The 27334-nt window shown below is 44.7% G+C and overlaps 1 protein-coding gene across 9 annotated transcripts in view; it reads right to left on the bottom strand.

Moving 5' to 3' along the window:
- AKAP13 (A-kinase anchoring protein 13) overlaps positions 1 to 27334 on the bottom strand; it is a 324907-nt gene that overhangs the window by 93375 nt on the left and 204198 nt on the right. For 6 of the 9 annotated variants that reach the window (XM_038746250.1, XM_038746251.1, XM_038746256.1 and 3 more), the window contains 3 exons: positions 19155 to 19264; positions 8638 to 8969; positions 6963 to 7016 (listed from right to left, as the gene is read on the bottom strand). In XM_038746250.1, the coding sequence (XP_038602178.1) occupies positions 6963 to 7016; positions 8638 to 8969; positions 19155 to 19264 (496 nt within the window). The remainder of the gene's footprint in view (positions 1 to 6962; positions 7017 to 8637; positions 8970 to 19154; positions 19265 to 27334) is intronic. The other 3 variants (XM_038746255.1, XM_038746257.1, XM_038746259.1) reach the window with 1 other exon arrangement.

Here is a 27334-nt window from a genome sequence, read left to right as displayed (position 1 = left end):
CTCAGCCCCACAGCACTTAAGTACATATTTGTCATTTATGCATTTATATCAATTTCTGTCTCCCCCTCTAGACTGTAAGCTCATTGTGGGCAGGGAATGTGACTTCCAGTTCACTGTATTGTACTCTCCCAAGCACTTAGTAGAATGCCCTGCACATAGTAAGCACTCAATGAATGGGATTGACTGATTGATATTGTGGCTGTAAAGCAGGCTAGGTCCAAATACAGGCCCCCAGCTTGCTTCAGATGGGTCCACAATATGGTTCTGCCATTAAGACACAAGACTAACTGGACTAAGACCAAATCAAATGGTTTTCCGAGCTAAAAACCCATCCATGATGGGATTTCAAAGTACAGTAACTAAACACCTTTTGTTTTCTATTTCAACTCTCAGTTTCCTTGGTTCCCCCTCCCACTCCATCCTGGAAATCTAAGAAGCACTCCCCAAGTTTCCAACATCACAAGACCAATAGCCCGATGCCTTCCTGGTTCCAAAGACCCTTCAAAGCCTAAACCTGGGGGAGGTAACTTTTAATGGTATTCTTTGGACACTTACTATGTGCCAGGCACTGCAGTAAGCATTTGGGGTAGATACCAGATTATCAGATTGGATTAAGATCATGTCCCACAAGGGGTTCACAATCTTAATCCCCATTTTACATATGAGAATTGAGGCACAGAGAAGTTGAGTGACTTGCCCAAGGTCACCCTGTAGACAAGCGGCGGAGATAGGATTAGAGCCCAGGTCCTCTGACTCCCAGGCCAGAGCTCTTTCCACTAGGCAAAACAGCTTCTCTATGAATCAATCAATCAAACAATAGTATTTACTGAGGACTTCCTGTGTGCAGAGAACTGTACTAAATGTTTGGAAGATTACATGTTCCTTGCCTACAACAAGTTTACCCTCCAAGTCCTTACTTGACTGTGAGCCCACTGTTGGGTAGGGACTGTCTCTATATGTTGCCAACTTGTACTTCCCAAGCGCTTAGTACAGTGCTCTGCACACAGTAAGTGCTCAATAAATACGATTGATTGACTGATTACTACAGTGCTCAACCCAGAATGAGTGTTCAATAAATACTAATGATTGACAACACGTCTAGAAACAGATCAGAGATGGGATCTTAGTCACGGCCCCTGTCCAGTTAGGATTTTCTGGAATTTGTCAATTTCACAGTGAGACTTCCTGGGTTACAACAGACTGGAAATTAGCAGTCTTCCGGAACCCTCTGCTTTGGCCTCCAAAACCTGTGTCGTCCTAGCCCCTGGCGGCAATGCATCCTTGGTTCCATGAGAAATCAGCTGGGATATCTGGGAGGGTGAGCTGCTCCAAGAACGACTGGGGTCCAGATTTTCAGCCCCAAACAAGGGTCAGTGGGAGGAGGCTGAAAGAGAGTCATAGAGGGAGGACGGAGGAAAGAAGAACCTCCCCTAAAGCCCTGAATTGTCAATCACCCAAGAAAGAGGAAGAGCAACATGGCCCAGTGGAAAGAGCACAGGTCCGGGAGTATGAAGAACTGGATTCCAAATCCGGCTCTGCCACTTGCCTGGTGTGACCTTGGGCAAGTCACTTCACTTCTTGGTGCCTCAGTTTCTTCATCTTTAAAATGGGGATTCAATACCTGCTTTCCCTCTCCTCTAGACTGTGAGCCCCATATAGGACAGGGACTGGGTCTGACCTCATTGACTTATATTTCTCCCAGTGCTTAGACCAGTGTTTGATTAATAGTAAGCACCCAATACCATAATTATTATCATTAAAGAAAAATGAAATAATCAATGGAACATGGGATGAAGTGCCTGTGAACTATGAATTTCCAGAGAGGAAGAAGTCAAGGGGAAAACAAGTGAAAACAAGGGCAGAGTTTAAGAAGGATAGAGCCAGCAGGGCAAGATCTGTGGAAACTGGAGGAAAACACTACTTAAGCTTCATCTCTGAAGGGGCCAGAGTAGCTACAATTCAGGGGTGGGGAGAGAGGCAGCACCTCACTGCTCTTGGAAGGTGGGAAATCTAAGCCGGCCTTGTCCCCTAAGGGTTTTTAAGGTTAATGAATGTCCCAATCTCTGTTGGGACATTCAGAGGTGAAAGATGCCACACTTCAAGTCATGAATAGAGGCAGCAAATAATATGAGGCAGCTGACATAGCTGTTGGCCTTGGTTATAATTTGTTTAGGCAGGTGCAGGAGGCCACTTTATTGTTTTTTCCCCTTTTTTGAGGTGGGAAGTGGAGTGAAGGGTCTGGGTGTTTTTGAGGAGTGCTTTTTTTTAAAAAAAGAAAACCACACACTGCAAAATACTGGGACTTTCTACCTTTTTTAGAACTTGGATTCCATGAACTTTTAATTTTCAGATTCAGTGTTTGCCTCGAAGAGCCAAACAACTCTTGCATTTCAGTGTAAACCACCTGTCCTATCTTGTCAGGAAAAGAGCCCAGTTTAAATACTGGAACACTAGTGAAACCATGGCATAATAATCCCTCCAAAATACTTGGGGTAATGAGCACCTGTTCTGCCCAGAGATTATCTCATGGACAAGATGCCCACTACTGTCTCTTGCTCACAGGGAAGCAGTGTGGCCTAGTGGATAAGAGCTCCGGCCTGGGAGTCAGGTGGTCATGGGATCTAATCCCAGCTCTGCCACTTGTCTGCTGTGTGACCCTGGGCAAGTCACCTCACTATGAGCCCCATGTGGGACAGAGATTATTTCCAACCTGATTATCTTGTGTTTACTCCAATTCTTAGAACAGTGCTTGAAACCTAGTGTGGCGCAGTGGATAGAGCACGGGCCTGAGAGTCAGAAGGTCGCGGATTCTAATCCCAGCTCAGAACTTGTCTGCTGTGTGTCCCTGGGCAAGTCTTTTCACTTCTCTGTGCCTCAGTTGCCTCATCTGGAAAATGGGGATTGAGACTATGAGCCCCACATGGGACAGGGACTGTTTCCAACCTAATTTGCCTGTACTCACCCCAGCACTTAATATGGTGCCTAGAAAATAGTAAGTGCTTAACAAATACCATCATCATTGATATTATTATTATTATTATTCACATCACCAGAGGCTTTGCTTATATTAGGGAGGGCTCCCCTGATAATTAATTGTGTATTCCACAGTATCCATTCTACCAGGATGACCCCTTTCCCTAACCAGAATGGAGGGAGAACATAAGGCACTCATAGAAAAGTTAGAACACTGGGCAATTGTGGCTGTTTCTCAATCATGTCTGGGGCAGTGATGTGCCTGAGGACTGCGCAGTACAAAGTCACAAGCCATTCTTTCTTTTGCTGGTGAAAATTGTTCAGTTGTGGAATTTTACTGTTCCTTCCCTTGCAATTTTAGATTGTAAGCCTCCTGTGGGCTAAAGGTCAAGTCTGGATCAAAGCCCATAGATTAGTATAGGGCTTTGCTTGCAGGATAAAACACTTTTAAACTCCAAGAGACCAACTGCAGACCTGAGAAACAGTTCTCCCATCTTTGGAATGAAGCTGGATGATAATTAAGTGGGCATTTTGGAGGGAAAAACTGAGGGGCTGCTGATGGTGGACATTGAAAGAAAGCAGAGATATGGGAATCAATCAATCTTATTGAATGCTTACTGTGTGCAGTGCACTGTACTAAGAGTTTGGGAGAGTACATTAAAACAGAGTTAGTAGATATGTTTCCTGCACATAGTGAGCTTAGAGTCTAGAGGATATGAGAGAAGGAAGGGAAAAATGAGAGGGATCCATGTCCCAAGTAGGTAGATAAGTGTCAAAGTCAAATAGAAAAGATAACTTTAAGACTCTCAACTTCTCACCTCAACTCCACAAGGACCTTTTAGCCTTGGCTATGGCACCGCTATAGCATTAACAGGGATGGCTAGCTGGACTATGCTAAATGTCAAAAACCAACTGGTAATATATATGCTAATGTCATCCAGAGGTTACTAAGGGATCAATGTCTCCAGGGAAGAAGTGAGGCCTAGTGGAAAGAGCACAGGGCTGGGAGTCGGAGGACCTGGGTTTTAATCCCAGCTCCACCACTTGCCTGCTGTGTGACCTTGGGAAAGTCACTTAACTTCTCTGGGCCTCAGTTTCCTCAACTGTAAAATGGAGATTCAACACCAGTTCTCCCTCCTGTTTTGATTGTGAACTCCAAGTGGGACAGGGACTGTGTCCAACTTAACTGATTTGTATCTACCCCAGTGCATACCTTCCATTCATACTCCAGGACTGACTGGGTGAGTGATTGCTTCTCAGGGAGGATACCATGTTTCTGCAAAGTCTCTCAAAACCCTGCACCAATCAATCAATCAACCATATTTATTGAGGGCTTACTACATGCAGAGCAAAGGGATATGAGGACAGGTGTGCACCAACAGATCTGTGTGGTTGGAGGACAGCGTGACCAAAGTCACTGTCGTCTGACATTATCCTAACAGTCAAGTCTTCAAATACATGTGTTTAGCTCACACTTTGTTTATTTAAACTAGCTTTGGAGGGAGCTTCCATTAAAAAAAAATGAAGAAGGGGATGGAAAGAAAATGGGAGGAAAAGGAAAAATGTCACATTCTTTTTAGATGGTTACACCAAAGAGTTGGAACGAGAAGCAGCAGGTCCTAGTGGGTACAGCATGGATCTGGGAGGCAGAAGGACCTGGGTTCCAATCCCAGCTCTGCCACTTGTCTGCTGTGTGACCTGAAGCAAGGCACTTAACTTCTGCGTGCCCCAGTTACCACATCCTTAAGTGGGGATAACCCTTGTGAGCTCCAGGTGAGACATGGACTGTGACCAACCTGATTATCGTGTATCTAACCCAGAGCTTAGTACGGTGCCCGGCACATAGTAAGATTAAGGCTTAAAAAATACCTTTAAGAAAAATAACCTTGACTTGGGCGGTCAGCTAAACAAGACATGCTAATTAACATTCATGAAACCAAACCACCTATGGAAATTTTTAACCAAAAAAATTGGGGAGGAAAATTGTTGAACTAGAAACTAGAACTAGAAATCTCTCGTCATTTCCCAATGCAGAGGGTGGTCTGACCAGCCCTCGGATCCCAAAGAATATATGTCCTTACCATCAGCTTTAAGGAACATAATCTGTGTTGTCCCTCCTACCTTCTTCCTAATTACCACCCCACCTACACACTTCACTCCTCTAACATGAATATGTTCTGACGATTCTGACACCTGTCTACATGTTTTGTTTTGTTGTCTGTCTCCCCCTTCTAGACTGGGAGCCCATTGTTGGGTAGGGACCGTCTGTATATATTGCCGACTTGTACTTGCCAAGCACTTAGTACAGGCTCTGCACACAGTAAACGCTTAATAAATACGATTGAATGAATGAATGAATGAACCTACTTACTCTGGGTCTCTCTCACTGTAGACCTTTACTCCTACCTGGAACTCTCTCCTCTTTCACATCTGACAGACTACCACTCTTCCCATTTTCAAAGCCCTACTAAAATCACAACTCCTCCAAGAAGCCTTCCCAGACTATTCCTCTCTCCTCCCTAAATCTTCCACCTCTCCAAGTCACCTCTATACTTGTATAGATATCCCCAAGCACTTTGACACTCACTCCACCCCGACCCTCAAAGCCCTAGTATGTATTCTTATTCCTTGTTGCTTCCCCTATCTGTAATTTATTTTATTGTCTGACTCCCTCTGCCCGCTAGATTGTAAACTCCTTGTGAGAAGGGATCGATGTCTACCAATTCTATTTTATTGTTTTCTCCCAAGCATTTAATAATAACAATAATAATGGTAGTGGCATTTATTAAGCACTTACTATGTGCAAAGCACTGTTCTAAGCGCTGGGGAAGTTACAAGGTGATCAGGTTGTCCCACAGGTGGCTCACAGTCTTAATCCCCATTTTACAGTTGAGGGAACTGAGGCCCAGAGAAGTTAAGTGACTTGCCCAAAGTCACACAGCTGACAACTGGTGGAGTGGGATTTGAACCCATGACCTCTGACTCCAAAGCCCTTGCTCTTTCCACTGAGCCATGCTGCTTCTCAGGGCTTAGTACAGGGCTCTTCTCACAGAAGGTGAGCTCAATACATACAATTGATTGACTGATCGACTGAGTTGGTGAGGATGATGCCCTCCATCTCTCTAGGTGCAACATGCGGCCCACCATAATTATGGAAATGTTCATTCTCGAGGAGCTGACCTTTCCTCTTGTCCAGCCAGGACAGGATGAGGTTGCCCTGCAAGAAGCCCTCCTTGTGGCCACAGAATCACCAGAAATCAATGCAGGATGGCCTTTCCCATATTGTCTTTGCCCCTCAGCAAACAGGGAAGCCCTATCCTCCATCCTAGCTGTGCCTATTTCTTCCAGCTTCAAAGAACACCAAGGTGTTCTGTGGCATGAAGAATCACTCAATCAATCAATAGTATTTATTGAGTGCTTACTGTGGGAAAAGCACTGTACTATGTGCCTGGGAGAGTACAATATAACAGAGTTGGTAGACCTGTCCCCTGTCCACAGAGAGCTTAGCCTACAGTCTAACTACACTGCTAAGGCTTTTTCACTAGGAAAATATTCCCAGCATTGAGAGGTACAGAAAGCAGGTGGCTTTGTCCCTCTATCCGTCTTGCTTGTGTGTGGCCTAGTGGATCTAGCACAGGCCTGGGAGTCAGAAGGACTTGGGTTCTAACCTCAGCACTGCCACGTATCTGCTGTGTGATCTTAGGCAAGACTCTTCACTTCTCTGTGCCTGAGTTACCTCATCTGTAAAATAGGGATTAAGACTGTGAGCCCCATGTGGAACATGAACTGTGTCCAACCTGATTACCTTGTATCTACCCCAGCACTTAGCACAGTGTCTGGCACATAGTGGCACTTAACAAATGCCATTAAAAAAATAAAATAAAATAAAAAATCATGATGGGTGAACCACAGACAAAGGGCCTTGCAACATCTATTAGTACATACTCAAATGAACAATGGTTAGTTAGTGAAGTTAGATGACTCTGTACCTTCTTCTATGAATGGGAGGTCTCCTTAAAACATCCCCAAGAACTCGTACTGAACTGGAAATGAATCATGGACAGAGATCAGTGATTCCAGAGGAGAAAAAAAAAATGAACACAGTTGATTGAAATTCAAATGAGAAACAAACAGATAAATGGAAAGAGAATCAATCCTAACACCCATGTGGCATATAAACAGCTACCAGTGAAAGATTGAAGAATGGCCTAAAATGTCTGGATCCAAAACTAATCATCTTCCGCAGCGAGCTACCAGTTTTTATGTGAGATGAGCTTCAGGAAAAGACATGTTAACCATGTGAAAATGAGTGAGACATGTTACTGCCTCAATGGGAGACAGGTTAAAACAGCTGACTAGTGAGAATGAAATACATTAACCTATCAATCTGACGAGTTGCCTAAACTTTTCTCCACCAAATGCCGATTACACGCATACACACCGCATGCCCACAAAATTCAGGACAGCCAAGCTTCTCCTCCACTGATTGTTAAAATCCAGTTCCTTCTCTTGGTAGTTGCTTTTTAATAAACACTTAATGCAATCTTCTAGAAATACTGTACCCTATCACAAAGTTAAGGAGTCAGCTTTATCAAATCAATGCAGTCTTTAAAACTCCTCTGTTAAGCATTAGCACTAATTCCCAGATATATGGGTTTTACTGCCCTCAGAAATCCTTACATAATGGGTTCTGCACATAAACAAATCTATCTAAATGAGTTAACTTACAATTCTTGCTTCTCAAAAACCTACTTTTATTTATTGAGGCTTTTTTTTGGGTGGTGGGGAGAAGAGGAATTGAGTGGGGCCAGATTATTCCCTAAGTATTTATTTTGAATCATTCTAGGACTCCCAGGAGGAGTCCCAGGATTTTGAATCATTCTAGGACTCCCAGGAGGATAATAACACCCTTAGGATCTCAGAAGTCATGATTTGACTTTGGGTTGGTATGCTATCTCCACAGAGCAGGTTAGGAGACACTTCACATACAAGCCGTTCTTCATTGTTGAAGGCTCTTCTCTAAAAAGTAATCTGTTTCCAACAGACTCAGGTCAAAGGCAGTGAAGATACTAGAGGCTGCACTGAATATTAGTGCAGCTCCCTAAATAGGAAAAAAATCTAGCATGAACTGGTCTGAGTCCATAAGTTGCTAGGAATCTCTTTGCGAGACCAGGCACCTCCCAAACGCATCCCTAGTTTGTCGTAACAGTTGATATGCAGCATGCTTTCAAAGACGATAGCCTCCCTAGTCTGAAATGCTGCTTGAAGTCACTCTGTGGTCCGGACTCAACCAAATTCCCTAAAGTCCCCATGACCTGAGGGTTTACAACAGGGATGACGTTTGCTGTGAAAACCTCCCGTCATTCTCCGCTTTAGAGACATCAGCTGTGTTTATTTTGGGATTTCTAGATTTTTAACGCTCCGACAGCTTGTAAGCAAACTTTGTTCTCAGGAAAACAGAAGGGGTTTACTCACACTAAGCATTCTGGAAAGACCACGTCACAGCCTTAAAGCAGTTTTGACTTCCTAAAACCAAAATTCCCAATTTACTCACCACCCATGTTGGCATGGTAAGAAGAGAAAAGTACGCTGGATCTATGTAGTTGACTCTAGTGCTTGAAGGAGTCAGTGGCATGATATGACACACAAGGAATTCCCACTTACCTCCGGGAATTCATTTCCGCATCACTGGCAGAGTTTTTCCCTGGTCCCCAGCTATGTCTCCGAAATGGTGAAAGAGAGCGCAGAGAGTTTCTTAGGTTGGAGCAGTTCTCAGAGACATCAGTTAAACTGTCCATTTCCTCGCCAGTCTCCCCTGAGCCCATGGTTTCAGTGTCCTTTCCCTCAGCTCCGTCGTCGTGGTCATTTGTCCTGCCAGGACTCTGCTGATCGCTGAGGTCTTGGACCTCGGGGATACTGACCCCTAAGGATGGTGGTTCCTTTACGGCAACCGGATCCTCCATCAGCAACCTGCAAGTCACCTGTTCCTCTGGAGACTGCAGAAAGATCATCATGGAAAAACGTTAGGAGGGCCAGTACCTAGAAGATCCACTACAAATCACATTAATAAGACTACAATGGACAAAGTCATTCTTTCTTCAGGGGTAATTTCTCCCACTGAACCCCATCCCCAGGAGTAAGCCTTGTATCCAGCTTGGGGATATACTATCCTCAAATTCTTGGCACTTCAGTCAATAGTTGTTCTGATGGGCTTTGTAACGGCGTTGTAAGTTGGCCCAAATATGAGTCCTATAGAAGGCCCACGGCAAAGCCCTTCAATCCCTGTGCATGCCAGAACATGATTCAGGGTCCTTTCCTCTCTGTTCATTCCCCTTCCCTCCCAAACTAAAGTCTTCCAGGGAAAAAGGGAGGAGGTCATCTCTCTTTATTACTTAACGCTTTTCTGGAGCAGAATCCCAGTGCCCAGAATCAAAGCTGATATGCCCTCCTCCTCATCTGCCCCACTTCTCAACAACAAGAACAACAACAACAAAAATCCCAGATCAGGACTTTTCAGCATAGAAAAACATAGCTCCTTGAAGATCATATTGCATTACAGCTTGATTCATACTGTAATTTCAGGTTTAATTTGCTCCCCAAACCATAACTAAAAACCAAACCAGCTCTGTTGGGCACATAGCATATGTGCTGATGTTAATATCCTAAAGAGAGTCTATGATTATATTTTGTTCCCTGAGGCCATTACAAAAAAAATTCAGAGCACACTTATTACATCACCTACAGTTTTTCCAAAAGGCAGATAAGATCCTTATTCCTCAGAGAAAGAAAGAAAGGACAGAAACCCTTGCCCTCTTCCTTTAAGAAAAGCTCTGCTTTATCATGTAAAATCTCTCTCTGTCTCTCTCTCTTACACACACACACACACACACACACACACACACACACACACACACACACACACACACACACACACACACACACACACACACACACACACACACACACACACACACCCCCCCCCCCCCCCCCCCCCCCCATCAGTGCTTGGCAAAAGGATCCTTGGAGAAAACCACCAAGCTCATCTTGAAGGGGCAGGCCATCTAATACTCAGCAGGAAGTACGCACTTCCAGAGCTGTAGCCAGACAACTCAGGCCTTGAAACAGACCAGAACACATCATTTAATGGGTGGAGGATAGAGGGAGTCATATGAAGCCCAGGAGACAACAAAAACAAACACAACATCACGACCGCCCTCAATTAGATGCTCACACTGGCCAACATTAGTCATTTGGGGCTTTAGAAAGATAGGGAGAAGGGTGGGCTACAGAAACTTCCATACATCTTGCCAATAGTCTCAGGGCTGAGTCAATTTCCTCAATGTTTCAACTAAGAATAAGGAGTTCTGTGAACCTTGGAGAAGGGCGTGAGAGAGGGCAACTGGCCTCTGACATCATGGGCCCTTCTAATTCCCATCATGACAATCAGGATCCTCATGTTTCTTCTGCATTTACAAACACAGGATCGAGGTCCCAGGGCCTAACCCCATGTTTTATAGCAGGAGCAACTGAGCTCAGATTGCCTGAGCTGTCCTCATCCCTGTCCACTCTACTAAATTAATCCTGACAGCTAAGCACTGAGTATTGAGCTCTGCACACAGTGAGCACTCAGTAAATATCACTGATTGATTATTCAACCTCTCCTTTAACAAACTCCAAGTATTATCACTTTCCAAATATCTTTGAGAAGTCCACTAATTCAGTCAGCCCTGGCAAACATGTAGGCTAGTTTTCTTTCTTCTTTTTCTCCCTTACCAATTTTATCAAATTTTCAAACCAGCCCCCGACAATAGGCTTTTTTAGGTGGGGGTAGGTAGGAGGGGCAGTTATTCTTTGGTATGCTGAATGGATAGGAATCTAAGAAATGGAAAAGCCAATCTGCCCAGTCAAGAAGGCAGCGGCACAGGAAGAAAACGGTTCCAATTAACTTCAATTAACTTTACTCCTCTCTAGAGATAGCAGACATACTATTAATAAAAGTGGAAAAGGACTATGTGACCACTTCACTTATCAGTATGTTTCGGGACTAAAAATCCAATGGCAGTACTTTTCTTCTCACAGATCATATCGGGAATATTTCAGGGGAAGAACATTCTGATCGAGCCTTGTTTTCATTTTTAAATGAGAAAAAACTGGACTACTTAATTCAACTAAATCACAGTATTCTAGCTTTCAAAAGGATTGAGCAGGGTGAAATTCCTACTCCTTTTCAGAGCTATTATGTTTGCCATGGAGAAAGCTATCTTTCACTTTTAATGCCTCTAGAGGGCAAATGAGCTCCAATCGTTGCCTTGTCGACATGTTATCCACTCAAATCTTTCTCCCTCCCTGACTGTTCTTTTTCAGTTTCCTTCGCTGGCTCTTCTTCTGACCTTTATCTTCACTGTGGGTGTTCCATAAGGCTCTGGCTTGGACCCCAGACTCTTCTTGCTCTCCACTCTTTACGAAGCTCATCTGCTTACATGGCTTCAGCTATCATCTCTGAGAAGATGGCTTCCAAACCTCCTTGAAGAACCCCATATTTTCACCTTGCATTTCATCTTACCTCCAGGACATCTCCACAAGGATGTCCAGCCTGCTCTGTATCAATCAATAATATTTATTGAGCACTTACTACGTAAAGATCACTGTACAAAGTGCTTGGGAAAGCCAACATATAACAATATAACAACAATATAAAAATATAACAATATAACAGACATATTCCCTGGCCACAGTGACCTTAGAGTCTAGAAGGGGAATACAGTCTACGGAATAATTTAAACAAATAATTTTTAGATATTTATATTTACAGTCTCTAATCAATCAGTGGTATTTACTGAGCAACAGTGAACTAAGCACTTGAGGGAGTAGAATACAACAGAGTCAGTAGACATGTTCCCTGCCCACAATGAGCTTACATTTTAGAGGGGGAGACAGACATTACCAATCAATCAATCATTTTTATTGAGTGCTTACTGTGTGCAGAGCACTGTAATAAGCACTTGGGAAAGTACAATATAACTGTGTTGGTAGACATGTTCCATGCCCACAATGAGTTTACAGTCTAGAGAGTAATATAAATAAATAACTTATAGATAGGCACATAAGTTTTATGGGGCTGAGGATGGGGTGAATACCATGTGCCCAAAGGGTACAGATCCAAAATCACAGATGATATAGAAAGGAGAGGGAGTTGGGGAAAAGAGGACTTAATCAGAAAGACCTTGTGGAGGAGATGTGACCTTAAAACTTAACGTAGCTAAAACTGAAATTATAAACTCCATTTATTTATGGATTAATGTATTCCTTTATTGAGTTGAAGAACTGGACTCAGATCCCAACGAGAAAGTGCAGAATTGCCATGGGAAAACAAATAAAAGCAGCTAGGGAGGTGGGGGCAGAGGGCTAGTGGAAGAGTTTCGGAGTTAAGATAAGAAGTGGCTGAAAATATTTTCCCTTAAAAAAAATAGTGAGCTGTAATTTCAGTCACAGAGTGGCTACACAAAAGAGGCAGACTGAAAACAGTTAAACCATGCCTGGCTCGATTTGCTACTGTGGGTCTCTGTACTTGATACACTTGATTCTATGAATATTCAAAACCTCTTTAAGACCAAGATTGACAACATAGCCATTAGCAAAAATGAGTGCCAGGACACCAGTGTAATCACAGGCTCCTTCCTGTCATCTGTAATAGCACTACTGAGGAGATAGAAAGGAACGGTAGGGGAGAGAGAAGAAAGAGAAAGCAAGCAAGTGCAAAGGAGATCCAGAGCTTTCCCTGGCATAGCATACTTCAGTCTGAATTTGCTTAGGATTTGCAATCATCTCAAGCGAGAGTGGACATATCCTCCACGAGATTTCCATCTGTGATGTATGTAGGTCCCTGGGCCCTTAGCTATGACCCCTCCTTCAAGGTAGAGTGGTCTTACTCAACCATCAGGGTTTTTCTGTGCATTCCAGGAAACTGAAAATAGAGGTGAGCTGCACCATTTTCTTTCCTGATAAAAAAGGGGGCCCCATCGTTCCCTCCACCGCTGGCTTTGTTAAGGGTTTTGGCAAGTCATCAAGTCTGTGTCATTATTCACCTGACCAGGCTTGGGTCACAACCCAGACAACACAGTCTATCTGACAACTGAATTCAAGTCTCAGTCTCCCAAGCAGCACTGCCTTCTCCACCCTCCAGCCCCCAATGGCCCTGCCCTACCTTACCCGATGGGGGTAGAAACTTCACCCCCTACCTACATTTCTCAGCTGCTTCTTCGATAGCTTCGTTGAGAGACCACTATGTGCAGAGCACTGTACTAAGCACTTGGGAGAGTACAATACAACACTTGTCAGATACATTCTTTGCCCACAGCAAGTTTACTTCTACTTCCAACCAGGCACAGGTAAGCTCGTTGTGAGCTTGGAATGTGTCTACCCACTCTGTTGTATTGTACTCTTTCAAGCGCTTGGCACAGTGATCTGCACATAGTAAGTGCTCAATCAAGGCAACTGATTGATTTTAAAGACAGTTTGCAAGGATGCTTTCAGTTTCTCCAAAGTTAACAGATGAGGATGACCAAGGCCATAAAGAAACTTCTCTATGCATCTTTGGGAATCTCGGAGAGGTGGAGGAACATTGAAATTCTGTTTGCTTGTTTTAAGGTTCTTGTTAAGTACTTACCAAGCGCTGGGGTAGGTACAAGTCAATTGGGTCAGACAATCCCTGACCAGCACGGGGCTCACAGTTTTAAGTGGGAGGGAGAAAAGGTATCGAATCCCCATTTTACAGTTGAGCAAACTGAGGCAGAGAGTAGTTAAGTGACTTTCCCAAGGTCACACAGCTAGCAATTGGCAGAGTTAGGATTAGAACCCAGGTCCTCTGACTTCCAGGCCTGTGTTCTTTTCACTAGGCCACACTGCTTCCCTACTGGTTAGCAGCTTTGATGGGGAAGATGAAACCATTACCTAAAATAGTTTGTTTTGGATTGACTGTGGAGTTCCTTTTCCCTAACAAAACATTTTTCCCTAGTAACAAGTACTTGTTTAGGGGCTACAGCTTCCTCTCTCCAGCTTTATATCTCAATGGAAAATCCAGGAAACACTCTCTCATATCAACAAAATCCAAGCTCTAACCTGTAAGAGAAAAGCGATCTCCCATGACAATGGGACCCCAATTCCCATGACAATGGGATCATTACTTCATATCTGTGGAAGGAGTTGTGTCTATTGGCCAAGCTGAACTTGTGGGGAAAGGTCATAAAGTTGAAGCTAGCAAAAACTCTGTGAGGTTACATGCCTGTAGGAAGTGATCTAATGCACTATTTAAGGATCAGAGAATAGGATGTTGCAATTCCTTGCCTACAGACAGCTCTAAAAGGAGGAGCATCTAAGGAGATAAACTCTGAATACTGTGCTCTTTTACCAGAGTCTTTGCAATAATTGGGTAAAAAGCTATTTCAAGGAAAGAAAACATCTCTTTCCATTCTGAAAGAGCACGGGTTTAGGAGTCAAAGGATGTGGGGTCTAATCCCAGCTCCGCCACTTGTCTGCTGTGTGACCTTGGGCAAAGCACTTCACTTCTCTGTGCCCCAGTTACCTCTTATGTAAAATGGGGATAAAGACTGTAAGCCCCACGTGGGGCAACCTGATTAACTTGCATCTACACCAGTGCTTAGAGCAGTGCTTGGCATATAGTAAGCGCTTAACAAATACCATAATTAGTATTATTATGTGGGGGTCTACATAGAAGGTTTTGTGATGATGGTTGGAAAAAGTGGGAAGGGGCAGTACTTCCCCTGTATTCTATTGTCTCAGAATACAGTGACTGTATAAGTTACAGTAATATGGGATCCAATGGGTCCCAAAGGGGCATGGGGACAGATGTGGGGAAACCAGAAAGAACCACTTGTGGGCATATGGGTTATTAGGGGAGAAAGTTCAGGACATTAGAAGGAACATTCCTTCCACTGGAATTGCATGGCCATTGTATACCATTCCCTCAGCATTCTATGCTGCTCTAGTCAGAGACTGAACCTAGGGCTGCATGTTCCTTAAGTGTAGTCCAGAATGACACTGTTCATAGCCCTATTTACCCTTGATACACCTAGAGGCCACCCCAAAATAGACCCTAACATGGGTCCTGGTGCAACTTCCTTTTGGATAGACTAGAAACTTTGAAAGATCGGCCTCCTTAGCCCCTGGCCAACTGGGACTGATCAGTGACAGCAGGAGCGAAGTAGGGTCTGATCTCTGGGTTCAGGGATGTTTCTTGCTTTTTAAGGGATTTCTAAATAATAATAATAGTGGCATTTGTTAAGCGCCTACTACTATGTGCCAGACACTGTACTAAGAGCTGGGGTGGATACAAGCAAATCAGTTTGGACACAGTCGCTGTCCCATGTGGGGCTCACAGTCTCGATCCCCATTTTATAGATGAGGTAGATGAGGTGTGCTCAAAGTCACACAGCTGGCAATTGGCGGAGCTGGGATTTGAACCCATGACCTCTGACTCCAAAGCCCATGCTCTTTCCACTGAGCCACGCTGCTTCTCTAGTGAGAAGTGAAGTGACTTGCCCAAGGTCCCACAGCAGATAAGTGGTGGAGCCAGGTTTAGAACCCATGTCCTCTGACTTCCAAGCCTGAGCTCTTTCCACTAAGCCAAAAATTGTGTCTGGTCAGTGGATACACCTGTACCAACTAATCTCTCCCTCATGGGGCCATATGTAGGCACAACCCCCCCAAACAACTTTGACAGCTCAGATAATGGATGGCCTGTGTGGGCACTGAGCCAGGATAGCTACCCAGTGTACTTGGGACAGAGACTGTGTCCAACCCAATTATCGTGTATCTACCCCAGCACTTAGAACAGTGCCTGACACATAATAAGTGCTTAACAAACAAGTGTCACTGACCGGACATCCCTCTTCTTTTGGACCAAAGAATGTCAGGGTTGTAACTTGGGGATATAAGCTTTCAAATGTATTGAGTTAAAAATCGTTGTGGCCTACTGGGTGTGTTATACCACTTAATCTGTTTGGAGTCTGCAGGAACTTAAATCAGAGCCTTGATTAAAAGTGAATTGGGACTGTATCTCTGGCATCACTGACCATTCAGGAATGAGTTAGAGAAGGTAGTCTTGTAGGCTAGTTGCCAAAACCCACACCTGTACTTCCCAGTTCCTATGACCTGGTGGACGAGCCTCAGATGTTCTCTAGTTGTTCAGTAATAGAGAACGAATCCCCAAACTGTAAGCTTCTGGGCGGGGAATGGATCTACCAACTCTGTTGTATTGGACCCTCCCAAGCACTTAGAACAGTGCTCTGCACACAGTAAGTGCTCAATAAATACCATCAGTCGACTGACTGATTAAGCAGCGCTCGTGATGGAGGCCTTGTGAGCTGTGCCTATGACTCACAATGGGCATTTCTTGACCAAAGCACAATGCCTCCTCTGCAGCCCATGGGCACTGGGCCCTCCACAGGGCTGGTGCTTATGACGACAGCAAGGGTGAAGCCAAGTCATTCTACTTTGCAAGATATGGTAATCCCCTCTCAACCCAATTTAAGCAAAACAATCAGCCAGTCTAGGCCTCAAAACCACCCTAGCCAGTAATGAGGAGCTCCACAAAGCCTCCTGAGAAAGGCAGCCCCGGGGACGTGCTGAGATGCTTTCCCACCTCAGGCAGCTGGCGAGTGGACGACAGATGCCCAAGTCCTGCATACATGCTGTAATTGAGATAGCGGTTAATTCCTTACTAGATAATAATAATGATGGTATTTGTCTAGCGCTTACTGTGTGCCAGGAACTGTACTAAGCGCTAGGGTGGATACAAGCAAATCGGGCTAAGTACTGGCTTAGAGAGGGAGAAAGTGAATCCCTTGTGGGGAGGCTTTCAAATCCATGGGAAAAGGGAAACTCTTTGGAGAGAGTTCCTGGGACAATTTGGGCTGTCAGGAAAGGAGAGGGAAGGAAATGGTGGTGGTGAGGGAGGGGGATGGTACGGGGACTTAAGCCAGGAGTGTGGGATCTTTTAGCATGGGACTGGAGCAGATGGGCATAATCAAGGGAGGCACTTGTGAGGGAGAGAAAACTCGTTCCCAGAGATTCAGAGTTTCACAGCAGAATCCATGCAACTCCGTGAAAGCCCTTTCCCGCCTCTCCCCCTAAATTATAGCCTAGAAAGCTCCACTTGCCAGGATAATGAAGGAGCCTAGCCAAAACAGTCTTTACCATTGTCTCCCCAATCACCATAAAAGCAGCAGGCATGGTCTTTGACAGCTGCCCAGCTTTTTCCCTCCCCTGAGCATTATAAAAACCTCTCCTGGCAAGAAACCCAGAACTGTTGCATTTTTCTAAGGCTGTGTTTGCTGCGTACATTGTGGGAAAGCCTCATCCTTTTAGAGAAACAGAGTCATGCAGTGAGACACACACCAACAAATGCAAATGGAATCAAACTGCCCCAGTCATTAGAAACAGCCTCAAATTACACATGAAGCCAACTCCCCAATTCACATTCCTGCCTGCAGCAGAGACGGCCTGAAGGGGATTCTGCCGGTTTCTTAAGGAGACTGTCCGCGCTTCCCAGGAGTGGCTGGGAGAACAGAGCTTCCACTAAACTTGCAGGGAGAGGAAGGAATGATATCATCAGGGCCAGCAGAGGGTTTGGAGGGCAACCACATTCATGCGATATGACTTTACAGTTAATTTATAGCACATGACAGAATTTAGTCTAGGCTGTGGTCTCTTCCTACCCACTGGAAAATGTTTGCTGTCATCTGGCTTGATTTAAGTTGGGGAAATATCCATTTGTTTATGTTTCGACGCATGCTTGAAAATGTGCGAGGGAATGGACAGGATTCTCAGTAAAATCCCCATCTCAAGCCCTGCTCTGAGGAAGCGATTCCCCCTTTGCAGTTTTACTGTAATTCTTATTAAATGGCATTTATTAAGTCCTTATTAGGTGCCAAGCACTGTACTGAGTACTTGGGTTGACACAAGATAATCAGGCCCCACAGTCCATGGTGCTCACAGTCTAAGTAGGAGGTACTAAGTAGGAGGTCACCATTTTACAGTTGAGGAAAATGAGGTACAGGGAAGTTTTTTTTTTCCTTAGTGGCATTTGTTAATTGTTAATTAGGACCCAGGCACTTTATGTACTAAGCACTGAGGTAGACAGACGCTAATCAGGTTGGACCCAGTCCCTGTCCCACAAAGGGCTCACAGTCATTAATTTCCATTATTCAGGTGAGGAAACTGAGGCACGGAGAAGTGAAATGATTTGCCCAAGATCAGACAGCAGGCAAGTGGCAGAGCTGGGATTAGAACTCAGCTCTAAAGTCCTGACTAGTACTTTTTGTCTCAGGTCTGAGTCAGGTCTGATGGGCATCCACCAAAGAACTCTGAAGGATTAGGAGTGGGGGTTGGATCTCAAATTAAGGACCAGTCAACTAATGATAATGTTGGCATTTGTTAAGCACTTACTACGTGCAAAGCACTGTTCTAAGTGCTGGGGGGGCATACAGTGTAATCAAGTTTGTCCCACGTAGGGCTCACAGTCTTCATCCCCATTTTACAGATGAGGGAACTGAGGCCCGGAGAAGTGAAGTGACTTGCCCAAAGTCACACAGCTGACAAGTGGTGGAGCCGGGATTAGAACACATGACCTCTGACTCCCAGGACTGGGCTTTTTCCTCTGAGCCAACTAGCTGGTGTCAATCTAGGAATCAGTCAATGGTATTCATTGTGTGCTTACTGTGTGCAGAGAAATGTACTAAGCACTTGGGAGAGTAGAATGCAAAAGCACATTCCTTGCATATGAGGAGCTTACAGTCTAGAGGGGGAGAGAGATGTCGCCATAAAAAAGCAAATTATGGGTATGTACTTAAGTGCTGTTGGGATGAATATTGAGTGCTTAAAGGGTACTAAATCCAAGGGCATAGGTGACGTGGAAAGGAGAGGGAGTATGGAAAATGAGACAGCCTCTTGGAGGAGAAGTGGCCTTAATAAGGAGCTTAGTTCAGCACTTAGTACAGTGCCTGCCACCTAGGAAGCTCTTAAATACCATAATTAATTAATTAATAAAGCTTTGAAGGTGGGAGAGTGCGGTCCATCATATCTGGATGGGGAAGGAGTTCCAAGGCAGAGGGAGGACGTATGCAAGGGGTCGCAGCAGCATCAGGAGGGATGCTGTACTATACCTTTGTCAAATCATTGTCCAGTCCACTGAGGGGTCTCGAGAGTTCAGCATTACTCCCCGGTGATGGAATATAACCCTCTCCTGGGCCATCTTTTAAGCACCTTATGCAACCTGGAAAGACACAGAAAAGAAATGATTTCAGTGGATTCTGTTAGAGCCGGCAGAGTTTCGGCAAATTCTCGTCTGCTCCAGCAGCCCACCCAGAGAGCCAGCCGTGCTGAAAAGGAAACACAGATTCAGTCGCTGTGCTCTCACTCCTAAAGCCCCCATTCCCCGGCAGCTGTGGTGGAAGAGCAGCTGTCCATGGGACACACCACGTCCAAATGGCTCCAAGTCAATACAGATTGGCGTTTCCCAGTGAAGCAGTTAAAGAACTCGACCGGAGATGTCCTGCCTGCCAAGGACGGAACCTTCATCATTACAAGCCCATCAGAGGCAGGGAGAGTGATCACACAGTGGTAGGGCTTTTCAAATTATTTCAATGCTAAAACACAAGTACGTGGCAGAGAAGGAAGGTATCCAATGAAGCCAACTTTAGAAATCATATTTGTCGCTAAGTTTGGCCCTTAGTTCCTTGAAAGGGTCTCTGGGTCAGCTACCTCAAGCCAAGATAATGACTTGGTTAAAAAAAGACAGTGATACAGTTCCTCTCATCAGAGCTGATGAGTTTGACAATTCTGGCTTTCCTAAAGTGAGAAGATCGGCTCCCAGGAGATTCCGGGAGCCACAAACTTAGGGCTGAAAGTGTATGACCATCCGCTTGGCATTTTGTTAGCTCTGATGAGTGTTTAATTAATCAATCACATTTTTTGAGGGCATACTGTATGCAAAACACTGTACTAAGTGCTTGGGAGAGTACAATACAACAGAGTTTGGTAGACACACTCCCTGCCCACAAGCCTACAGTCTAGAGTAGGCCAAGTGTCCTGCCAATACTTCTCAGGGTTATTTGTGTTATCTTCCCTTCTTCCCTGAGGTGGCTAAAGTTGTGGCTGTGTTTTTCTGCTGATCAATCCATCGGTCCATGGTATTTGAGTGCCTACTGCAGGCAGAACACCGTACTAAGCTCTTGGGAGAGCTCATTCATTCATTCATTCATTCATTCACTCATATTTACTGAGCACTTACTGTGTGCAGAACACTGTACTAAGTGCTTGGAAAGTACAATTCATTCATTCAATTGTATTTATTGAGCACTTACTGTGAGCAGAGCACTGTACTAAGCACTTGGGAAGTATAAGTCAGCAGCAGAGACAATCCCTACCCAACAGGCTCACAGTCTAGAAGCAGCGTGGCTTAGTGGAAAGAGCACGGGCTTGGGTGTCAGAGGACGTGGGTTCTAATCCTGGCTCGCCACTTTACTGCTGTGTGACCCCGGGCAAGCCACTTAACTTCTCTGTACCTCAGTTACCTCATCTGTAAAATGGGGAATAAGACTGTGAGCCCCATGTGGGACAACCTGATCTACCCCAACGCTTAGAACTGTGCTTGGCACATAATAAACGCTTAACAAAAGCTCTCCATCACCTCGCCCCCTCCTACCTCACCTCCCTTCTCTCCTTCTTCAGCCCAGCCGCACACTCTGCTCCTCTGCCACAAACCTCCTCACTGTGCCTCGTTCTCGCCTGTCCCGCCATCGGCCCCTGGCTCACCTCCTACCTCTGGCCTGGAATGCTCTCCCTCAAAACATCTGCCAAACTAGTTCTCTCCCTCCCCTCAAAGCCCTACTCAGGGCTCACCTCCTCCAGGAGGCCTTCCCAGACTGAGCCCCCTTTTCCTCTTCTCCTCCTCTCCCCATCGCCCACACTCCCTCCCTCTGCCCCACCCTCTTCCCCTCCCCACAGCACTTGTGTATATTTGTACACACTGATTACTCTATTTATTTTATTAACAATGTGTATATAGCTATAATTCTATTTATTTTGATGGTATTGACATCTGTCTACTTGTTTTGTTTTGCTATCCGTCTGCCTCTAAACTGTGAGCCCGTTATTGGGTAGAGACCATCTCTATATGTTGCCCATTTGTACTTCCCAAGCATTTAGTACAGTGTTCTGCACATAGTAAATACTCAATAAATATGATTGATTGGTTGATTGATTAATTATAATATAACAGTAGACACCTTCCTGGCCCACAGTGAGCTCAGAGTCTAGATCTGGGAAGGATCCGAGGGCAGAGAGCTGGTGTCAATATAGGGAATCACGCTGCTTGCGGGAAGCAGCATGGCCTGAAAGTCAGAAGGACCTGGGTTCTAATCCCAGCTCAACGCTTGTTGGCTGTGTGACCTAGGGCAAGTCACTTAGCTTCTGTCTCAGTTACCTCCTCTGTAAAATGGGAATTAAGACTGTGAGCCCAATGGGGGAATGGACTGTGTCCAACCTGATTAATTAGTATATTTTCCATTGCTTAGTACAGTGAGTGGCAAAGAGGAAGCACTTAAATACCAAAAAAAAAGAAAAAAAAAAGTACAGGTCTAACTGCATCTCCAGAGTGATACTGCTTGACGGTGGAGATGGAGAGCATTCTGGATGGCTGGCCACTGGGGGAGGGGAGGTGGGGGAGCGGTCAGCACTGAAGTCACAGGAAGCAGTGTGGCCTAGTGGAGAGAGCCCAGGAGTCAGAAACCCTGGGTTCTAATGCCAGCTCTTCCACTGCCCGCTGTGTGATCTATGGCAAGTTACTTAACTTCTCTGGGCCTCATTTTCCTCATCTGTAAAATGGGGATTCAATATCTGTTCTCCCTCCTACTTTTTTTTTTTACTATATTTGTTAAGCATTTACTATATGTCACACACACTTTTAAGCGCTGTGTGATCTATGGCAAGTTAACTTCTCTGTGCCTCATTTTCCTCATCTGTAAAATGGGGATGCAATATCTGTTCTTCCTCCTACTTTTTTTTACTGTATTTGTTATGCGTTTACTATTTGTCAAACACTCTTTTAAGTGCTGAGGTAGGTACAAATTAATTATGTCAGACACAATTCCAGTCTTGCATGGGGCTCACTGTATAAGTAGGAGGGAGAAAGGCATTTTATCCCCATTTTCCAGTTGGAGAAACTAGGGCACACAAAAGTTTAGTGACTTGTCCAAGGTCGCACAGCAAGCAAGTAGCAGAGCTGGTATTAGAACCCAGGTCCTTCTGACTCCCAGGCTCCTGCTCTTTTACTAAGACACAGTGCTTCCAGCACTACTTTGACTAGGAGCTCCATGACGGGCAGGGGCTGTGTTTGACCTGATAATCTCATATCTAACCCAGGACTTAGGTCAGCACTTGACACAGTAAGTGCTATCACGATGACCACTATTATTATCATTACAGTGTCCAGAATCCACCTGTGTACCCTCCACCTATCCTGATGTGGGGGAAGATGTGCTGACAGACTGGATGGGGCTGGAGGAATTGTGAAAAGAAGTGAAAAAAGAAGCCTGGCCCTTTTCAAGACAAGTTTTCAAAGTCTGCCCAAAAGCTACTGCAAGAAAACCACTCCACTCTATTTTGAGGGAGCATTTACTGTGTGCAGAGTACTGCACTAAGCACTTTTTAAATAGTTTGTAAGTGCTTACTATGTGCCAGGCACTGTTGTACGTGCTAGTGAACATACAAGCTAGTCAGGTTGGATGTGGGCTCCCAGTCTTAATCCCCATTTTATAGAGGAGGTAACTGAGGCCTGGAAAAGTCAAAGGACTTGCCCAAGATCATACAGCAGACAAGCGATGGAGCCGGGATAAGAACCCAGGTCCTTCTGACTCCCAGGCCCCTGCTCTATCCGCTAGACCACACTGCTTCTCCTTCACTTGGGAGACAACAATATAAGAGTTGGTAGTCACGTTCCCAGTTTACAAAGCGCTTACGGTCTAGAGGAGGAGATAGACATTAATACAAATTAAATGAATTACAGAGACATACATAAGTGCTGTGGGGCTGAGGATGGGGTGAATAAACATGAGAAGACCCTCACTCCCCAGGCCCTCTCCATATCTCACAGTATGCGAAGACCACAAACTGAACAGAGAGATGGCAGTGGGCAGGACTTTTCCTCATCTTCATCCCGGCCTCCTCCTTCCACGCTTGGAAAATGGGAACCACCCTTCCACAGCCAGAGAGAAGGGGTTGGGAGAGTGTGGGGAGGTGAAGGAGGCTGGGACAGCACGTCTGCTTGGTTGCTACACATCCAGTTGCCGGCTTCACCCACCGTGTCCAAATTCCGCAATGAAAACCAAACTGGCTCAAGGATGTTCCAATGGAAAATTCACTGGGAAGCTCCCAGCTCCTGACTTGGGACTTGAGGAATACTTCCCTCGGAAAATGAATCTGAACAGATGTGGAGTTAGGCCAGAGGGCTGAGTCTAGGATGAGCGGGCACTGGGGAGTGGGAGATGGGTGGTGGAGAGCATCCTGAAACTCTTCCAATAAAATAGGAACAAAACAGCCCTCAAAAAAAAAAAAAAGAAAAAAGAAAAAAAACCACTAAGGGAAAATCCATCCCACACCCTAGGTCACATGAGTTAAAGCTTCTAAAAATAAGGAAAAAATTAACTAATCCCCCTTCCTCTCCCCCTCCTTTCTTTTTTAAGGGAACAAATCTCATTTTCACATGAACTTTTTGGTTATTATATCAAGATTTCACTTTCTCATATGGCAGCAAAAGATTAGAACAAATTGCCCCCTGAAGCTCTCCTCCTTCTACCTACCTACCTCTAAACTCTGTTCTCTTCTCCCACTACACTGTATGTACTGCCCCTGGCTTTTCTCAGTCCCACAACACTTACGTACCTGTAATTCACCTGTAATTTATTTTAATGTCTGTCTCCCCTTGTAGTCTGTACGCTCCTTAATAATTGTGGTATTTGTTAAGTGCTTACTATGTGTCAAGCACTGTATTAAGCCCTGGGAATAGTTACATGATAATCAGGTCCTCCATGGGCTCCCACAATCTAAGTAGGAGGGAGGACAGGAATTGAATCCTCATTTTTGCAGATAAGGAAACTGAGGCACAGAGAAGTTAAATGACTTGCCCATGGTCAGAGAGCAGACAAGTAGCAGAGCTGGGATTAGAACCCAGGTCCTCTGACTCCAAAGCTAATGTTCCTTTCCATTAGGCCATGCTGTTTGTGGGCAAGGATTGTCTATACCTACTCTTTTACATTGTACTCTCCCAAGAATTCAGTACAGTGCTCTGTTTGATGATACTTATTAACGGCTTAGTATAGTGCTCTGCACACAGTAAGATTGAATCAATAAATTTATTGAATCAATAAATACGACAATGAATGAATGGCTCTCTATGAGTCAAACAGTGTTCTAAGCACTGAGGTAGATACAAGTTAATTAGGTCAGACACAGTCCCTGTCCCACATGGGGCTCACAGCCATAAGTGGGAGGGAGAATGCATATTGAATCCTCATTTTACAGTTGAGGAAACAGAGGCACAGAGAAGTTATGTGACTTGCCCAGGGTCACACAGTTAGCCAGCTCCTCTGACTCTCAGGCCCATGCTCTTTCCACTAAGCCACGCTGCTTCCTCTGCACACAGTAAGGCTCAATAAATGTAGCTACTTGACTAATTGACCTGCTTACCATACCTCCCTAGAGAATCTCCTATCTAAGACTCATTTCTCATATTTTAACCCCTGCATGGAACACCCTTTCCCTTCACAATCCTCTTTTAAAAGCTACCTAACCAAAACACTCTCCTTTGGTTGATCCCCACCTTCCTGATTTTATCAATCCCAAAAGTCACTTTAGAACTCCTGTGAATATTGGCTGATTTATTCATTCACTATTTACTTGTCAATAGGTTGTATGCATCAATGGCCCCCTTGCTCTTTTATGAATTGCTGATTTGTCCATTTACGTTGTTCTTTTTCTCCATATAAGACTGTAAAGATTGTAGGGAAACAGCGTGGCTTAGTGGAAAGAGCACGGGTTTGGGAGTCAGAGGGCATGGGTTCTAATTCCGACTCTGCTACTAGTCAGCTGTGTGACTCTGGGCAAGTCCCTTAACTTCTCTGTGCCTCAGTTACGTCATCTGTAAAATGGGGATTAAGACTGTGAGCCCCACATAGGACAACCTGATTGTTCACTGCTTAGAACAGTGCTTCGCACATAGTAAGCACTTAGATGCCATTACTATTATTATTATTATTATTACCTTGTGTCTCTCCCAGTGCTTAGAACAGTGCTTGGCACATAGTAAGCACTTATCAAATACCATCATTATTATTAAACTCCAGGAGAACAGACTTCCTTTTACTTCCTTTGTACATCCCCCAAGCACTTAATGGTGCTCTGTGTCTTTGGCAAGGACTCATTATGTGTTGTTGATGAGTATTATGACACCTTTATAATAATAATAATAACTATGGTACTTGTTAAGCATCTACTATGTGCCAGGCACTGTTCTGAGTGCTGGAGTAGATAGATACAAGTTAATCAGGTTGGACACAGTCCCTGTCACACAAGGGACTCACAATCTTATTCCCCATTTTACAGTTGAGGTAACTGAGGCCCAGAGAAGTTAAGTGACTTACCCAAGGTTACACAGCAGACATGTGGTGGAGCTGGGATTAGAACCCATGGCTTTCTGATTCCAGGCCCATGCTCTATCCTCTAAACCACCCTGCTTTTTAATGTGACCAATGTGTACACAGGGAACAGAGAAGCAGCGTGGCTTAAAGGAAAGAGCATACGGGCTTGGGAGTCAGAGGACATGAGTCCTAACCCCAGCTTTGCCACCTGTCTGCTGTGTGACCTTGGGGAAGTCACTTAACTTCTCTGGGCCTCAGTTACCTCATCTGTAAAATGGGGATTAAGACTGTGAGTCCCACGTGGGACAACCACACTACCTTGTATCTACCCCAGTGCTTAGAACAGTGCTTAGCGTATGGCAAGCACAAATACCATAATTATTATTACTGTATGCTGATAACTCATACTTCCTGTGCCTGCAGCTATTAAGCAATGACCAATATCTGGGCCTCTGATAGAAAAGTAGGCTACAGCACCAAATGCATTTTGGAAACAGATCCCAGAAGAAACAGAGGAGGCAGAAACACGGGTGTACTCCATATGCAAGTCTGATGAAAAGCCAAACCAATCTCATTAAAACAGCATAGGGTCAGGGGCTGGTCTTTAATAATCAGTGATATTTACAAGCACTTACTATTTGCAGAGCACTGTACTTGGGAGAGTGCAATACAGCAGAATTAGCAGACATGTTCCCTGCCCATAAAGAGCTTACAGTCTAGAGGGATAATAATAAGAGTTGTGATATTTGTTAAGTGCTAACTATGAGCCAAGGACTGTTCTAAACACTGGGATAGATACAAGATATAATCAGGTGGGACACAGTCTCTGTTCCTTAGGGAGCTCACAGTGTAAGTAATCAGCCACAGTCTTTAAGCAAGGAGGGATACTGTAAGGAACTTTCAGGAAAATCACTCGGCGATTGCAATTGCAATTGTAATCGTCAAATGGAGGATACTGGGGCATGTGGAATGAAAATTGGAAGAGAGGCTGAATCTGGGAGATCAGAACAGATGAGGGCTAATTAGAATACCTAGGGGACAAACACTATTAGTCAGGGAAATACCAGTTAATGACGGGACAGATGAAGAAGCAGACACAATCGGACATACAGAGAAAAACAATTTTGGCCTCGAAAGCATTTCATGGGATTTGTGATCTACATTAAGAGAAGCAGCATGGCCTAGTGGATAGTACGTGAGTCTGGAAGTCAGAAGGACCTGTGCTCTAATCCTGACTCCACCACTTGCCTACCATGTGACCTTGGGCATGTCACTTCACTTCTCTGTCTCAGTTACCTCATCTGTAATATGAAGATTAAGACTTGGAGTCCCACTTGGGACAGGAACTGTGTCCAACCTGATTAACTTGTGTCTACCTCAGTGCTTAGTACAGTGTCTAGCATATAGTAAGTGCTTAACAAATTATTATTAGTAGTACTGGGAAGCCGCATGGCCTAGTGGAAAGAGCATGGGCCTTGGAGCCAGAGGACATGGGTCCTAATCCCTGCTCCACCACTTGCCTGCTGTGTGACCTTGGGCACATCACTTAACTTCTCTGATGCCTCAGTTCCCTCAAATGCAAAATAGGGATTGAATACCTAGAGAAGCAGCATGGCTCAGTGGAAAGAGCCCGGGCTTGGGAGTCAGAG

Source organism: Tachyglossus aculeatus, chromosome 5, assembly GCF_015852505.1.
Source record: "Tachyglossus aculeatus isolate mTacAcu1 chromosome 5, mTacAcu1.pri, whole genome shotgun sequence".
NCBI lineage: Eukaryota > Metazoa > Chordata > Mammalia > Monotremata > Tachyglossidae > Tachyglossus > Tachyglossus aculeatus.
This window is presented reverse-complemented; position numbering and strand designations above follow the sequence as displayed.